The sequence below is a fragment of the Kwoniella dejecticola genome, chromosome 1 (assembly GCF_000512565.2).
Source record: "Kwoniella dejecticola CBS 10117 chromosome 1, complete sequence".
Taxonomy (NCBI): Eukaryota; Fungi; Basidiomycota; class Tremellomycetes; order Tremellales; family Cryptococcaceae; genus Kwoniella; species Kwoniella dejecticola.
The window spans coordinates 2,573,618-2,590,018 of NC_089301.1; the positions used below are offsets into that span (position 1 = coordinate 2,573,618).

General features: G+C 47.7%; 6 protein-coding genes across 6 annotated transcripts; 4 read left to right on the forward strand and 2 right to left on the reverse strand.

Moving 5' to 3' along the window:
* Positions 1-303: 303 nt before the first annotated feature.
* Positions 304-2,014, forward strand: I303_100958 (uncharacterized protein; the record flags this gene model as incomplete). The annotated part of the gene is made up of 5 exons (XM_018404328.1): positions 304-408; positions 472-577; positions 648-1,081; positions 1,156-1,309; positions 1,377-2,014. 5 exons carry the CDS (start codon positions 304-306, stop codon positions 2,012-2,014), a joined length of 1,437 nt encoding a protein of 478 aa, XP_018266982.1.
* A 1,370-nt stretch (positions 2,015-3,384) lies between these two features.
* Positions 3,385-3,889, forward strand: I303_100959 (uncharacterized protein; the record flags this gene model as incomplete). Its single annotated transcript, XM_065968230.1, has 2 exons — positions 3,385-3,696; positions 3,794-3,889. 2 exons carry the CDS (start codon positions 3,385-3,387, stop codon positions 3,887-3,889), a joined length of 408 nt encoding a protein of 135 aa, XP_065824302.1.
* Positions 3,890-4,281: 392 nt separating this feature from the next.
* Positions 4,282-4,628, reverse strand: I303_100960 (uncharacterized protein; the record flags this gene model as incomplete). The annotated part of the gene is made up of 2 exons (XM_018404330.1): positions 4,282-4,349; positions 4,460-4,628. The coding sequence occupies 2 exons, from the start codon at positions 4,626-4,628 to the stop codon at positions 4,282-4,284; spliced, it is 237 nt and encodes a 78-aa protein (XP_018266984.1).
* A 1,923-nt stretch (positions 4,629-6,551) lies between these two features.
* Positions 6,552-9,527, forward strand: I303_100961 (uncharacterized protein; the record flags this gene model as incomplete). The annotated part of the gene is made up of 8 exons (XM_018404331.1): positions 6,552-7,293; positions 7,360-7,553; positions 7,606-8,072; positions 8,134-8,363; positions 8,428-8,702; positions 8,833-8,991; positions 9,086-9,232; positions 9,351-9,527. The coding sequence occupies 8 exons, from the start codon at positions 6,552-6,554 to the stop codon at positions 9,525-9,527; spliced, it is 2,391 nt and encodes a 796-aa protein (XP_018266985.1).
* A 477-nt stretch (positions 9,528-10,004) lies between these two features.
* I303_100962 (uncharacterized protein) lies at positions 10,005-13,734 on the reverse strand (the record flags this gene model as incomplete). The annotated part of the gene is made up of 10 exons (XM_065968231.1): positions 10,005-10,018; positions 10,141-10,441; positions 10,590-11,296; positions 11,367-11,484; positions 11,566-12,450; positions 12,513-12,590; positions 12,650-12,751; positions 12,810-12,998; positions 13,126-13,387; positions 13,517-13,734. 10 exons carry the CDS (start codon positions 13,732-13,734, stop codon positions 10,005-10,007), a joined length of 2,874 nt encoding a protein of 957 aa, XP_065824303.1.
* A 462-nt stretch (positions 13,735-14,196) lies between these two features.
* Positions 14,197-16,033, forward strand: I303_100963 (GTP-binding protein ypt2; the record flags this gene model as incomplete). Its single annotated transcript, XM_065968232.1, has 8 exons — positions 14,197-14,219; positions 14,400-14,431; positions 14,519-14,590; positions 14,861-14,919; positions 14,991-15,003; positions 15,155-15,250; positions 15,440-15,647; positions 15,907-16,033. 8 exons carry the CDS (start codon positions 14,197-14,199, stop codon positions 16,031-16,033), a joined length of 630 nt encoding a protein of 209 aa, XP_065824304.1.
* Between the last annotated feature and the right edge of the window lie 368 nt (positions 16,034-16,401).

Consider the following 16,401-nt stretch of genomic DNA (forward strand, 5'->3'; position numbering starts at 1 on the left):
TGGCGCAAGAGAGTGAAGGTAACGCAGAAGATAAGTATACCCAAGTTGGTCAAATAGATGTTCTTCCAAATGGCCAAGTGTTTAGTCTGTGCCTTGAGCAGTGGCAACGACGGAATCAATTTCAGATCAAACATGACGCGGGCCCCCGATGTTTTGGTAACCACGCACCGTGTCTGCTTTTCAGAGAGAGATTTGAATCTCTGGCTTGAAATTCACTTCACGAGAGCTACATTGACGCCTATCGAGAAGCATACTTCAAAAGCGAGAAGCCTTTCACGCGTGCGGAGGCTCTGAATGGACAGTATGGCCGATCATGCCCCTGTCGAGGCCAGAGCAGATGACATCGATGTCATCCGCCGGTCTCTGACCCTGCCCAACGGAGTGACCATCAAAAACAGGCTGGTCAAGGTCAGCTAAATCTTGTTTGTACGGCGGTCTTACTATACTGAGACTCTTTTGTGCTTCTCTCAGGCTGCAATGGCAGAAGGCATCGGTCTCGGAGGCGGCCCACCTCGAGAGGGCCATCTCAAGCTGTATGAAGAATGGGCTCAAGGTGGATGGGGAATGATCATCTCTGGTGAACAGGTCATCTGTCCATCTTCGTTCATGATCAAAACAGCTGACAATTGAACTACTTCTACTGTCAGGCAACGCCCAGATAGATCCTAAACAATTGGCTTCGCCGCACGACCTGACGCTTCCTGACCACCCATCAACCCTGAAGAGATATACGAAGCTCGCTTCTTCCGTGCATCGGACACCGGACTCCCCTTTACTGCTTATGCAGATCTCTCATCCTGGTCTACAGTCTTCTTCCACTATCAACCTATCTCGTTGGCCATGGGAATCAGCTATTGCGCCCTGCAGCGATCGGCCGACAGTCTCAGATGGGCCGATAGGGTGGTTATGGAGTAGGGCAGTTTGGCCCGTCCAGTCTCGCCAAATCACACCGGTGGACGAATGGCTGGGAATAGTTAAGAAGTTCGTCGATGGGGCTGTACTTGCCGAGAAAGCCGGCTGGGACGGTGTACAGATTCATTCGGCTCATGGATATCTGTTGGCCGAATATCTGTCGCCTCTAGTAAGTTCATTCCTTCATCATACCGGTATACGCGCAACGAGGAGCTGATGGCAAGACGCTGACTACGACAACAGGCTAATCCGAATCCTCGACCATTACCTGGCGTACCTGATCATCTTTCGGTCAGATTACACCTTCTCTACCTCATTTTGGAAGGTGTGCGCGAAAATACAAGTAAAGGATTCATCAAAGCCGTCAAGATAAATTGCTCGGATTTTGTACAAGGAGGTAAGCCAGTCAATCCTTAAATATGCTATTCTCCTCTCCAAGTCCGCTTATTGGCTATACGATGCAGGTATCGATGAGAAGCAGGCCACTGAGATCGTTAAAACCCTTGTATCATGGTCAATGCTAGACATCATCGAGATCTCGGGAGGAACTTATTCTTCACCTGCTTTCGCTTCACCCGAATCCCTCAAATCACCTTCAGCACGTCAATCTCTCTTCGCTCATTTCACTTCCTCTCTCCTACCGTCCATCCCCTCCCCTCCGAATGGCCCAGCTATACTCCTTACTGGCGGTCTGCATGATCGGCGGCTCATAGCTTCCTCCCTGAGAGAGAGGGCATGTGATTTAGTGGGAATCGGAAGACCGGCATGTCTACATCCCGATCTGCCCAATAAGACTATCCTGGATGAAGGAACGCCAGATGAACAAGCGACGTTGGGGGGATACCCTATCCCTGGATCAGGACTTATGAGGGTACTGCTTGGCGGAGGCGGAAATAGCCCGACGAGGGGCATTAAGTTGGTCGGAGCTGGGATTTCGACTATGTGGCATGAATGGCAGCTTTGTCGGATCGGAAGAGGCGTCGAACCTGATCCGGACATGCATTGGCTTAGGGGTTTGATAATTGAGGAAATATGGTACGAGGTGATCATCGGATTGTGGATCAGCATGTGGCGATTCTGGACAAGGCAAGTTTTCGAATGACCCGATGTGTGTGATGAAAGGGTATCGCGGTAGTCAAGGGGTTATGTTGATTTCGTCGATTGACATTCCAACTTATCTCTGCATCTCTTTCGCTCTTTATCAGCGGATAAAATGCCTGAGTTGGCTAAATTGAAGTGGTATACCGTATTCTATCGAGGTAAGCCAATCTCCCAACTACAGTACGCTCCTTCCGCCCACTCTACCAGACTCAAAACCTGCAGCTGACGTTGTGATCTTTTCTTCCCTTTCACTCGGTACTCTCATCAGCCTTCTTCGCAATGAAACGATCTCCTAGCACCTCTCCGACTGCTCTCGCTGAAACAATGACCACCAAGAAGACCACGAACGAATCGTTCCGCTTTGTCCCGTACATGCCGGCTTCTCCTCCTTAGCAACACCAGCAACACCGAAGAGAGGAAGACTCAGTCGTCCGACCACTTTCCAATTATGGAGGGCCGAAATCGATCCCAAACAAGAAGCCCAGAACCAACATATCACTCCCCTCACCTGTTTCAGATATTCAGTCTAACGGTGTATGGACCGCTGAGAAACGAGAGAGATTCATGGATCAAAGTATTGCTTTGGGATACAAAGCTGCCAATCTGGATGAAATGGCTCAGCAATTATGTGTTCATATGTCTCGATGACTGGCCACGACATGCTGAAAGCTGGATTGCAAGACGCGTAGCTGACGAGATACATCGTTTGATACGATAGTTTGGTTTAGATAAAAGGCAGCTCGTCAATCAGCTCACGACTAAGAATGGGAATTTCAGGAGTAAAGCTGTGGCCGCGGTCAAGAAGGGGTAGGCCATGCTCGCTGCACAAGAAGTGGGCATCACGTTGGTACTTTTCCGTACAATGCATGATGCTCGTGGTCGCTGTGCATTGAGATCCCTCCTGAGTGCAATAGTCCCTCTTTCGATTCTTCATGCAAACGGTCGACTGGGTATGATGATTCTGATTCATATCATAGCTGCATTGACTCAGCAGCTCTCGTCAGCTCGTTGCAAGCAATCGGCGGTTCTGATCGTTGTCAAGCAAGCAGGATGCCGAATGTCCGTAATTACCTGCGTGTACCATCATCCAACTCGATCGAGTCACAAATGTCAACAATCATTCTTCTCGGGTGTTTGGTCATTACAACTCTTCTACTTTCACTCACCACTTCTACTCTTATTTCCGCTATGTACTCACTTTACATATCCTCTCATTTCACTCTCGTATAGGCAGACAGGAATCACTCACGCGAATCAGAGCAATCCTTCTTTGGTGAGTAATTTACAGTACATTGAGCTCCAGTGATCAGAGGGAGCTGACGAGATATCACATTGTCATGCTCAGTCGACACCCAGCCGGTAAAAGGTAATATGAAACGATCTTACTCTTCCGACGAGGACGACTCGTCTCCTCCTACTACACCGTCACCTTCTACGCCCCACCACATGATCCCCAAAACGACCACAGAAGAAATCAAGCCTAAAGTAGCCTCGACGCCAAAGAAGAAAACCAAAGGAACCCATACTTCAAAATCACCCATGACACCCAAGAAAGAAACCGGTTCGAAAGATAAGAACAACGCGGCTACTAGCCCTTGTACACCAGATAAGAAGGAGAAGTTCATGGAGAGGATCTTCACTCTGGGCTTGAAAGCTTGTAACCACGAGGAAATCTGCCAAGAAGTTGGTCAGAATACACATTCTGTATGTGGAGTGCTGAGAGCTGACGAGAGGGTGGTGATAATCCGCGCTGCATTGCTTTTCATCGTATAATATACAGTTCGGTCTCACTAAAGTGCAATTCAGCAACGCTACTCAGGCTGGCAAGAGGGGGAATCTCAGAGATAAAGCTTGTAAAGGTATTCGAGGGGATTAGATTACTGTATTTCGGCTTGATTGACACCGAGGTACAGAGGGTTGAGGCCGAATGAAGCGAAGTGACTGAAATGGCGGAGGTAAGGTTAGACAGATTCGAGTAATCCGATTTATCGTATGCATATGCATATTTCTTGCCCATCTTGCCCATAGTCATCAGCCTTACCGTGCACTGGCACCGAAATTTGTGAGTCACCGATCTCACTCGGACAAGAGATGCATATCACCGTGCATCATTGTATTGTATTGTATCGGACTGAATTGAAGGTGGACCATGATTACACGGGATTGCGATACAATACAATACGATACGATACGATACGACGCGATGCGATGCGATGCGAAGCGGGCGTACAATCCTTACCAGCATGCCGATTGATGGATCAGGCTCAGTCATTCGAAATTGAGATACTGGTGAGATGTGGCTTTATCTCCTGTACCAGAACCCCAAAGAGCCGCATCTATGTCAATCCGCAATCAGTACATACATCGATACAGTGCGTGAATGATCAGGCTGCCTCGAGCCTCAGTCAATCCGTACTCGATGTAATGAAGCAAAGCTTGAGCTCACCGAGTGATTGTTCCGCACCGGTCCCAGAGCTAAACGAGGACCCAGTATTACCCTGAGCGGAAGACGTGTCAGTAGTACGGGTACTCGAGCCTGTACCAGGGTTCAATGGGGATCCCGGTCTGGGTCTGCGTGAGCCGGAAGAGGAGCTTTGTGAGTCGGATGAAGGCATATTTGACTGTTTGGTCGATGTGTATCAGTCTGTAGATCTGATGATGGTAGCTTGGGGAGAAAGGGAAGTTGGGAGTTTCGATGACTAGTATCTTCTCGACATTTTGTAAAGGGTCAATGGGTTTACACGCTTTTATACCTTGATTTCAGGCATAATCACTTCGGTACAGCCGTATGTACTTTGTCAGGTGTCGTCACTATCAACGGATGTCAAGCGTGTCAGTATCCGCACCGTCTGTTAGGAAGAAAGGTGCGAGTGAGTGACTTGATCGTTTCAGCTTGTTCCGAGGTCATATTTTCATTGCACCAATGAGTGATCAAAGGACCAGCGTTATGACCTAGTCAGTCACGTGTCCATATGTTGAACGGTCGATTTTTGGAAGGACACGTCCAGCTCGAGTCATAGTAAAGACTTGTCCGGTCCATGTGGTTACGAAAATACCAGCCACTTGTCCAAATCATCGAGCCCGTAGTAAACCGCTATTGGTGAGCTTCAGAAGGGATAAGGCGTATGTATAATCAATAAATTCAATAACAAAGGGCATGGCGTTCCGATTGTCGCGATAGCTCGCTTGAAATTCGACTAATGTTCCTATCGGCCGTTTCCGCCTCGTAACAGAATAATCGGGTCTTTTCCCTTGTTCCTGAAATTCACCTCTTTGCCCTCGAATGGCCAGACAAATGGAACTTTTAGCAGGTCGTGTAACGCCTCGAAAGAAGTTGGTCTACGTCGAGGCGGGTACTCCTTTTACGATGCGAGATCACCCATGGGGGACTTTTGTCGCCTCATGCAAAATTCCCAATCCCTCAAAGATGCAAAGAAAGCTGTGGCTCGACAACGCGGAGCTACCGCCTTCGTCAAATTTGATATCTCGGTTAGACGGCAAGTCAGTAAAGGGAGGGAGTGAGTGACATCCGCACTAAACTAAACTGCGAGTGATGTCAATCTGAAAAAGGCATAAAAGATATGACGTTTAAGGTGTGACATCCTGCTCGCGCTGCTCGCGGGCCAGAATAGATTGAATGAAAATGGGGCGACATGGATGTCGAGTGGGTCAAGCATATTTCATGAAGGGGCGAGGGGCGATGTCGACACTAACCTGAAGGGTGCACCGAACAAGGATGGTGTCGTATGACGCAGCCGATTGTGATTGGGAAGAGTCCTCAGGTCCAACATGCTAACATAGTAAAAATGATTTCGTGCTCGTTATGGATTCCCAATCGCTGTATGAAAGTTGGGAATTTTCGAGGCGAAGATTAAAATTTAAAGGTTTTTAAACAATTTCTTATCGGCGAATTCGCTCGGACGGTGCGCCGGACCGCGGCCCGAAAGGGATTTTTACAACGTCATCCTTTGGATTTATGCCTTTGACTGGATCAGGGTTAAGGGTTCACGCTAGGGCCGTTTTTGCCGCAATTTCATTCTTCGCTCTCTGCATATTCAATTTCAAAAGCCAAAGCCAAAGCCAGATTGAACCAAAACGTTCATCGCATCCGACTACCGCGAACACATAACATCCTCCCTCCTCTCCATTTCTTTCTTCTTCGATCTGACTCGAAGCATCCTGTACATATCCAATTGTACAACATCAACACCATCTTGCTGATTGTCAGATAGCTGACAACAGAACGTATACGTTGTTTCAGTCCGGCGTATCCACTTTTAACGACCGGTCTCAATTGATCCGGATCCATCTCGACAACAGACCGTTTTCTTTCGATCCTTTGTTCGATCGTCCTCCCATCTGGACAGAACAAATCTTGATCGTCCATTCATCAACGACAGCTTTCCCATCCTTTGTCCATCCCGGATCAAGTATACACACGTGCGTTTTCGCATAGAACCCACTGAAATACCCAAGTCTTCTGGGGTATCTTCAACTTCTTCTCCCTCTCTACCTTATAATCACATACAACTTTTAAAATGTACCGAGCTCGATCGTTCATGCCTGGAAGAAGGGCACTTGTGCTTTCCACAGCTACGGTAGCCGTCGGAGGAGCCTATCTCCTATCTCGACCTGCTTATGCCGACTCCCAGCCCGTCCCTCATTACAAGAAACGACCAGGTCCATTATGGTCACCTCCCTCCCGAGCTCAAATGCTCGAACACCTCCGAACGTCTGGTATCTACGTGCATCGAACTGCGGAAGGCGGGCCAGAACCCGGAAACGTCCTGAAGAAGGAGGAAGCCGAATCGGAAGGAGACGACGTTTTCGATCTGTTGATCGTTGGTGGTGGTGCGACCGGTGCTGGTACTGCTTTGGACGCAGCAAGTAGAGGTTTGAAAGTCGCTTGTGTGGAGAGAGACGATTTCGCTTCTGGAACTTCATCGAAATCGACGAAATTGGTGCATGGTGGCGTTAGATATCTCCAAAAAGCTATTTTCGAATTAGATTACGAGCAGTGGAAATTGGTCAAGGAAGCTTTGAAAGAAAGAAGAGTCTTCTTGGAAACCGCACCTCATCTCTCCAGTATGCTGCCTATCCTCCTCCCTATCTACACTTGGTGGCAACTCCCTTACTACTATGCCGGTTGTAAGCTCTACGATATCCTTGCTGGTAAGGAGAACATGGAGAGTGCGTACTGGATGGGCAAGGGTAAAGCTATGGAGGCTTTCCCCATGATCAAGTCGGAAGGCTTAGTCGGTGGTGTCGTCTACTACGATGGTGAGTCTCCTGTACCATATGGGTTGAAATCTCACGCAGTCTGACTAATCTCTCCTTCTTGCACAGGTCAACACAACGATTCTCGAATGAACATCTCCCTTGTCATGACTGCTGTCCAACACGGTGCCGTTATGGCCAATCACGTCGAGGTGACCGCCCTTCACAAACGACCAGACCCATCGCGAGGTGGAGAAGAGAGAATTTACGGTGCTACTCTCAAAGACCGAATGACTGGCGAAGAATGGAAAGTCCGATGTCGAGTAAGTTTTACATTTGTTTCGATCTCGTATAACGTCACTGACAGCTTTGCAGGGTGTTGTCAACGCTACTGGACCTTTCAGTGATGGTGTACGAAAGCTTGACGAGCCAACCGTCAAGGAGATCGTTGCTCCCTCAGCCGGTGTACACATCACCCTACCCAACTACTACGGACCCAAGACCATGGGTCTGCTCGATCCCGCTACGTCTGACGGACGAGTCATCTTCTTCTTACCGTGGCAAGGAAATGTCATTGCCGGTACCACCGATTCCCCTACCACCGTTTCGCAAAATCCCGTTCCCGCCGAAAAGGAGATCCAATGGATTCTTGATGAGGTCCGAAATTACCTGTCACCGGATGTCAAGGTTCGACGAGGTGATGTGCTTTCCGCTTGGTCAGGTATCAGACCTCTTGTTATGGATCCTGCCGCCAAGAACACACAATCCCTTGTCAGAAACCACATGATCAACATCAGTAAAGGTGGTTTGTTGACTATTGCGGGAGGTAAATGGACTACCTAGTGGGTTGTTCTCAGCTTGATATACTGGTCTGAATCGCTTGACTGACAACTCTGATCACAGCCGAGCGATGGCTGAGGAGACTGTCGATGCTGCTATCAAGGAGTACGGTTTGAAACCAAATGGACCAAGCACGACCGAACACATCAAACTTGTCGGTGGACACGCATGGACCAAGACGATGTACATCAAGCTTATCCAACAATTCGGTCTCGAGACTGAAGTCGCTAAGCACTTGTCTGAATCTTATGGTGACCGGGCATGGACTGTCGCTTCTATGGCTGCTACTACTGGTGAGTTTGCTCATGGAAGCATTGTTTGAAGCTCTTCTTGTGCTCATGCGACTCGCTCGATCAGGTGAAACATGGCCTCTCCACGGTATCCGATTCTCCGCCTTGTACCCATACATCGAAGCTGAAGCTCGATACGCTGTCCGATCTGAATACGCTTTGACTGCCGTCGACTTCATCGCTCGACGAACCAGAATGTCATTCTTGAACGTTCAAGTCACCTTGGAATCTTTACCTAGAGTCATTGATATAATGGGCGAAGAATTGGGTTGGGACAGAGCTAAGAAGGAGACTGAATTTGACAATGCCGTTGAATTCTTGAAATCTATGGGTCTTCCTGAAGTAAGTCATCTTTCAATGCACACCATCGAGAAAGCCAGTCATCAAGAATGGCAAGATGTGAAGGCGACAAAAAATGAGGAAGAAGAGGATAATGCTAACGAATCAATCGTCTTGCGCTTTCGCCGAACAGCAAGCTACGAAATTGAAACTCGCCGACGTTGCCAAATCACACGGAAACATCGGTACTCTCGGTTTGGCCAACAGTGAAGATGCCAAGCTTTACGCCAGAGCTCAATTCACCCCTGATGAAGTTGCCAACCTCAAGAACCAATTCGAACTCTTTGACTTTGTGAGTCAGCTTGCGTTGTACTGCAATGACGCTGGAGTCATTTTGGTGTAGATTTGAGTGGTGACTTGTAGCTGACACTGTGTATGACGATTAGGACCACGATCAACATATCACCAAGGACGATCTTATCCACGCCATGACCAACATGGGCTACGACGCTTCTACCGAGATGGCAGATAGTATCTTGAGAGAAGTCGATTTCGGCAGAAAAGGATTCGTAGATTTCCAAGATTACCTTGATGTGAGTGTGCTCAAAGCATTCCTTGACATCCATTAGCTTCTCAGCAATTGCGCGTTCCGTGATCTGGTGAACTTTTGAGATACGCAAATGCTGATATGGCATATCCCTTCGTCAACAGATCGCTGCCGGTTTGAAAGAACTCCAATTGGAATCCGCTTTCACCCACTTGGCTCAACTTGACTCATCCAGAAAGATCGGCGAGAAGGGCAGGATCGGTAGTCATGCCAACGATTCTTCCGAACAGAGGGATTCAAGGAGAAAGATCCCTGTTGAACGATCGGGAGGTGGTACATAAGCGCGGATAATCATATGTGAGGTGAAGGCTGAGAAGGATTCTGATGAATGATGGATGCTGGATGGAAAGAAACAGAATGAGGATGCGGAATTGTGGAGTTGTGGAACTGTGGAATTGTGGATTGATGGAATTTTCCGGGTTGTTATAACTCATACTCATACTGAAAGGATATCTGGTTTTCTCATCTTATCTTATCTGGGAAACGGAATGCTGGTTATTATGATGTCGATGTTCCGAAGGAGGAAAGGGAAGTATGATAGCGACGTCGATAGATTTATCATTAATGCATCATTGGATTAGCTTGTTTGTTATTGAAGGTGGTGTATATCCCGCTTCTCGTCGCTTCCCGATTCCGCAACCTGTCTTTGCTGTCTTTTGTCCTTCCTTCATCGTCGCACTTCACGCCTATCCGATTACGAATTACGACCATCATATACGAATTGACAACTAGATGCTGTTCACATCTCAGAACAGAATCTAGAAAAACGCACCTGCAGCAAAGAATACAGAGCAATTAGCTTTTCTTTCACATCACTTCATTTCATTTCAAATCATATCTCATTTCGAGACGGTTATCAAAGGTGAAAGGGAGAATTCAGGACTGGGGACTCACTCATACTACTTAATTGCCTATAAACATCCGCGCCCAACCTCAGCCTCAAAACACTCGCAAACTGGATCAAACACTGCGACTGGTGTTTGAGCAAGTTGAGCTGGATCATCCGTGAATGATCTCCGTATGGCGAATTCTTCAGGTTCTGGGATAAGAGGTGCAAGCATTTCATCGTGGTGATGATGATTTCGTCCAGGTTGGAGATGACCGGTTGATCCAAGATGTCGCGGAAGTTTTGCGCGTATTTGGATATTGAGGAGAGGTCGTTATCCAATGGTAGGAGTTGTGTTGATTTGAAAGTCTGCGAGAGTCGAGGAGTCGAGTGAGCGAGCGAGATATCGTTATCAACATCATCATTAGCTTCAATCCTCAATTCACGACTCTTCATCTACACTGTATGACAAATCAAGAAAGAAAGAAAGAACGCAAATGGATAAGACAAGACCCACCTCCAAAGCCAGGTCAGGTCGATCTTCATGGAATTGCCTCAAACCCAATTTCAACTTCAACAGCACTTCGAGCGTCTCCCAGTGTATTCTCGAGACTTTGGTCCGTTTCGCGAAATCCCGCTCGTAGACATCATGTACCTTATGGGCCAATTGGAAAATATCATTCGTTCCTCCGAACGCTCCTGATAGTCCTACCGATTGCAAATTATCATTATTCAATTCCGCTGAATTCGATGTTCCTCCGGATGAAGAGGAGAGCGATTGTCCAAGTGATTTGTTGACACTTTGAATCACTTTATCGTAATTGCCCGCTAGGTGATAAAGCTCTATCGAATCGATCAGGGAACTGTCCAATAGAGATTGTTCAGCAGCTGAAAGGACGACATTTTTCAGGTAATCCGCTTCGTCGGCCAATTTCAGGAGTTTCAGGTCTTTCTCTATCAAGCCGGTCTCCTTGGTACCGTCCGCTCGGACCGATCCCAGTAATTTCGACCATGATTTAGACGAAAGTACGATATCCCGCACCAGTTCAAGAGCGGATTGTTTTTGTTTTTGGCCGATAGCAGGGTTAGGGGAATCACTTGAAAGTGCGACCAAGTAGGCGTATTGAAGTGCTGTTTGGGGTTCCAGTCGGTAGAATGGGGAAATGTACTGCTTGATCAGTCGAGGGAAGTTGAGATATGATACATCGGAATCATCCGTGATCACTACGTACAAATCTTGGGTCAGTCCAAATTTGCTGAAACACTTAGTGCATCAGGTGCCACTCGAACTCACGAAGATCCGCTTCTTCTCCCTTGGACGGCACTCGCAATAACCCGTAATAGTTCAAGGCGATAGCAAAGTGGACGGCATCTGTCTTGAGCTGAGGTTTCGAGTACAAGTACGCAGTCGCCTGCAGATACCGCAACGAGATATGTCAGCATCTGCTACATATGATAGGTTGAGCAGATTGGATTGGGATGGAGGTACTGACCTTTTCGAATTGCGCAGTGAACAACAACAGGTTAAACCAACTCAATGGCTTGGTACCGTTCGCATCGAATTTATCATTGCCGAATTTCAGGATCAACTTGCCCAGATCCACCAGATCATATTGATCTTGCGGTAAATCAATCTCTTTATTGGAGTTTTCGCGGACCAGAGAGAGCTGTAACCACATCCAATCTTCGGTTGTCGAGGCTACTTTGACAGATTTCTTATTCAGCTCGAAGCGACCGACCAACTTGTATAAAGCGTATTTGAATTGGTCCACATTCGGGTTATTCCTCATATGGCTGTTGAAATCGTTGTACAGCTGATCTCGTTGGGTCTTCGGTAATCTCCTCTCGGTTGATGAGAGGGCGGACTTGAAAGCTCCGGGGAAAGACCAATCGTCCCGACTAATGTGCTGCTGATTCTCCGCTACCAGGTTCAAGGCTTCGTCTATATATCCACATCGAAGCAAGTAATACGTCTGAGCCCACAAAAGAGAGCCATTGACGCTTTCTGGTCGATACGAGTCTCTGGATTCCTTCGACTTCAAGATAACATCTACGAATGCCCTGATCTTGTTCTTTATACCTGGAACACCACCCAAGGCGGCTTCTTTAGGGTTTTTAGCGATCACTTCATCTACGTGTCTCTCGAAATCTCGTTCCAAGAATCGCCTTCCACCCATGACTAGCCGGCCTCTGAGCAGTGTAGCATGATTTGATTTCTGATCGCCCAGATAGGCAGAAGCGTATTGTCTTTCTTGGATCGGTTCTCCGGGCGCGAAGGGCTCGGTAGAGGTGGATGCGTAGTCCGCAGATTCGCGTAAAGACGGCTCGTATGTCAGATAAGCGAGAATGTGGTATGAAGCTGGTAAGAGCGGATGTTTCTGCATGCAAGAGAATGAGCTATCTGTTCTGATGTGGCATGACAGCATCGGACAAGACTCACAGAATCGCCTTTGACGGTATCCTCCAGTGCCTGACAAAGCTCAAAAGGCTCTTTACGCAATCTACGTTGATTCAGTTCCTACAGAGTTCGGGTTCAGCTGGGATTACTGAGCCGGATATGCTGGAAAGTCGCCTCACCCCGATCACACGCTCATATCTGACCATCTTAGTGTGCATGACCAGTCCGCCTTCTCTAGATTCCGAGGTGGATTTGCCAAGCTGAGATTGGGCCATAGGAAACTAGGAAAAACCATGATGAGCTCTGTCGTGTGACTCACATGGGATGATGATCGCTTACTCGTCTTGTACTGGCTCCAAGTGCACTCTTACCCAAAGCCGAAGCCGCCAATCCCCCACTAGAAGAACCTACGAGCCCGGCGATCTCATCATCCGTCACTCCCAGTTCATCTTGAAGCACTCTGGCTTTCTCGATCTCCCAGTTCTGGATGATCCGTTGCTGGAATTGCTTTTGGAATGAATTGATCGTCTGTTGAATGACAGAGTGACGGAAGACACAGGAACATTAGTTAACATGTACGAACACCTCGCTTCCATATTTCTTTTAAGTAATACAGGAGGAAATTGAGTATGAAGTATGAGTGTAGGGGACTTACTCGCTGACGTTGGACCTCGATACCTCCAAGGATGACCATCTCATGCCAATTCCTTCCCCACGCGCCTATATCTCCATCGCCGATACCGTACGATGGCCCAATATCGCCTAAGGGTTCCAAGCGGTGTTGGCGTTGATTTTGACTCTGATGGGCTTGTCTCCGTCGTCGGGGTCTGCCGGAGGGTTCGGCCGCATTGGGGAGCTGCGAGATATCGTGTGTGAGTCGTGAGGTGTTGACTCCGAGATTCGAGAGGAGGTTGAAGCTGTTCAAATAAATAAGGGGGAAGTCAGAGATGTTCACGCAATTTCGAGATCTCGAAAAGCAATATGGCGGAATACGAGTTGATATGGTATAATACGACAATTGGGTTTGGGTTGGAAGAGGAACTCACCCTTCCCCTCGTTCATTCTTCCCTTTCTTCCCTCGCCCAGCTACGCTCTCACTCATCCGCTCGATATCATCGATACCGAATCTGATCTGGGGCAGCTCGGAATCATATTCGACTTCGTTGAGCGAATTTGCCTGAGCGAGGAGGGAAGACAAGGTGGTATTTGCTGGTGGTCTGGCCGAAGTCGATCCGCCAAGTCCACCGTATTGGGAGGACTTCATGGTCGAGTTATATATCGTGGTCAAATGTTCGCACCCGATCCTTGATGCTCTCCTAAGGATGATGAAATTGATGATGGTATTTGAAGAAGTTGACTTTGAGGTATTCAAGGAACGCGTTGAATTGTTGAATTGTTGAATTGCCACATTGACTTAATTCCGTTCTCAGTCAGTGCTGTATGCGGAGTACCTCACTCCCTGCTTCCTGCAGGGTCACCTTAGGTGTGTGTATATGTGTGTGGACGAATGCGGAATACTCCACTCATACTCATTCACCACGAGTGAGTGTGAGCTCATACTATCATACTGTAAATAGATATAACGTACACTCCCATACACACCGCAAGATCACCTGTCAAGAGAGTTCATCCAAGTTTCATCGTCATCATCGTCCATATATCATCATCATCACCTTCATACACATCTCATCGCTACAATCCATAGCTACATAGAAGGTAGGACGAGATGGCAGGTCCTCATTACGATTTGTGAGTTCCAGTCCAGGTCCGACTTTGAGTTTCCCTAGTCCACCTAATGTCCAACGTGTCGGGTCGACGCGTGCACAAGGCGCAAGACAATGTCAACGCACGCCGAGGACTCTCAAAGCCGTCTACATATCCCCGAGACCGCTATGAGCTGACAAGTGATTCTTCTGTGATGTAATGCAGCTTGATCAAATTACTTCTTATTGGTGATTCCGGTACGTCGACTCTACCACTCTGCGACATCGCTCGTCTTGTCGGGATGCACGAAGTTTCGACGGAACGATGTTGATCCAGATTATTAGGTGTCGGAAAATCATGTTTGCTCCTCCGATTCTGCGATGATGCCTGGACACCATCTTTCATCACTACCATCGGTGAGTCGTCTTGTCATGGACGCACAAGGTGGATCGCGATATGCAGCGAGAGACACGGGGATTTTTGGGAAGCTCGAGTTCAGGTGGCAAGTAGACACTGCATTTCGCGAAAAGGACTTGAACGTCCTCGACCATGATATCTCATATGGTCATGCAGGATGAGCTAGAAACTAGGAGATAGGACCATACTGGAATCGTTCAAGCTCATAATCCGAACAATGGTTCTATGAGAAGGAAAATGGCTAATCTAACTATTTTTGTGTTACTCAGGTATCGATTTCAAGATCAGAACTATCGAATTAGATGGAAAGAGAATCAAACTGCAGATTGTGAGTTGAGCCTCATTCCTACTTGGCTGTCAGATCGGTCGAGCATCGCTAATCAATCAATCGTTCAACAGTGGGACACAGCTGGTACGTCCAATATTCGGAGAAACAAAACCCTTATCACTTCTATTCCCCATCGGCTTATTGGGTCGAGCCCAGAATCTGCCCATCCTTGCATCTAACCTTGCAAGACGACAAGTGAGCGACAAATGGCTGAGTTTCTCTGGTGTCCCTATAGGTCAAGAACGATTCAGGACTATCACGACAGCTTACTACAGAGGTGCTATGGGTATTTTGCTGGTGTACGATGTCACGGATGAAAAGTCATTCAACAGTGAGTTGCAAACTACATACGGGCGGCAAGGTTTCTTCTATCTGGGTTGGCCTTCTCGCGTCTTTGTGCGCCTATATAGTTGTGGAAGAGGCCCAGTCGACGAATTCTTCGCTTTCTTTATGACCGAATTATCATATGAAGCTAGGATGAAACAAGAGATGATGCTGACAAGCCGCTTGTGCTGTATAGATATCCGAACTTGGCACGCAAACATTGAGCAACACGCATCGCCTGGAGTCAACAAGATTTTGATTGGTAACAAGTGCGATTGGGATGAGAAGCGAGTCGTGACCATCGAGCAAGGTCGAGCGTTAGCGGACGAATTTGGCTTGAGATTCCTGGAGACTTCCGCAAAGGCGAATGAAGGTGTCGAGGAGGCATTCTTCACTCTCGCTAGGTGAGTCATTAGTTTGGGGCAGTGCACGCGAGAGATGCGGCACGGTAGCGCGTGTCATGGGAAGGAGAAGGAGATCTTCCTCACAAGGCGTGAACACGGCAGTGGGATCTTGCAAGGGCAGCTTCTCCAGCTTGGGATTCAGGTATGAGGATAGTGAAGAGCAAAAGGCGCTTAGCAGACATAGATAATCATCAGTGGAGATGGAGAAGGACGAAAGTTGATGAGAATTCCGCTGATGCGCTCGTTTGTCCGATCACAGAGATATCAAGACTCGACTTATCGATTCTCAACCACAAGAAGCTGCACCCGTCTCACTCGGTGCCGATCGACGAGGAGTAGACGTCAACAAGCAGTCCAACACTTCATCAGGTGGATGTTGTAGTTAAGCGATGAGTCGAGCGTCGAATGTCGAGTCGCACGCTTCAACCGCCACATATGATGCGGTGTGCGTGAGGGTGTAGCAGAGCCGGAAAGAAACGATAGAGGACGGTTGATTCCCTTCATCGATCATTTCATATCCCAATTTCCCAATTTTCCAGTTGCCCATCTCACCATTTTCATTTCGTTTCTTTTCCATCAAATTCCACCAGAAGACTGAAGGAGAGACTAAAACTTGTATATTGTATTTGCGGAAGTATTCTATGAGTTCCTTCCTATCTCCCATTCAATCATTCGCCCTGAACAGGTTATATACTCGTACGACGATTTTCGCTTGAACCTCATGCCACAGATATCATACACGTTGGTTGGTTTG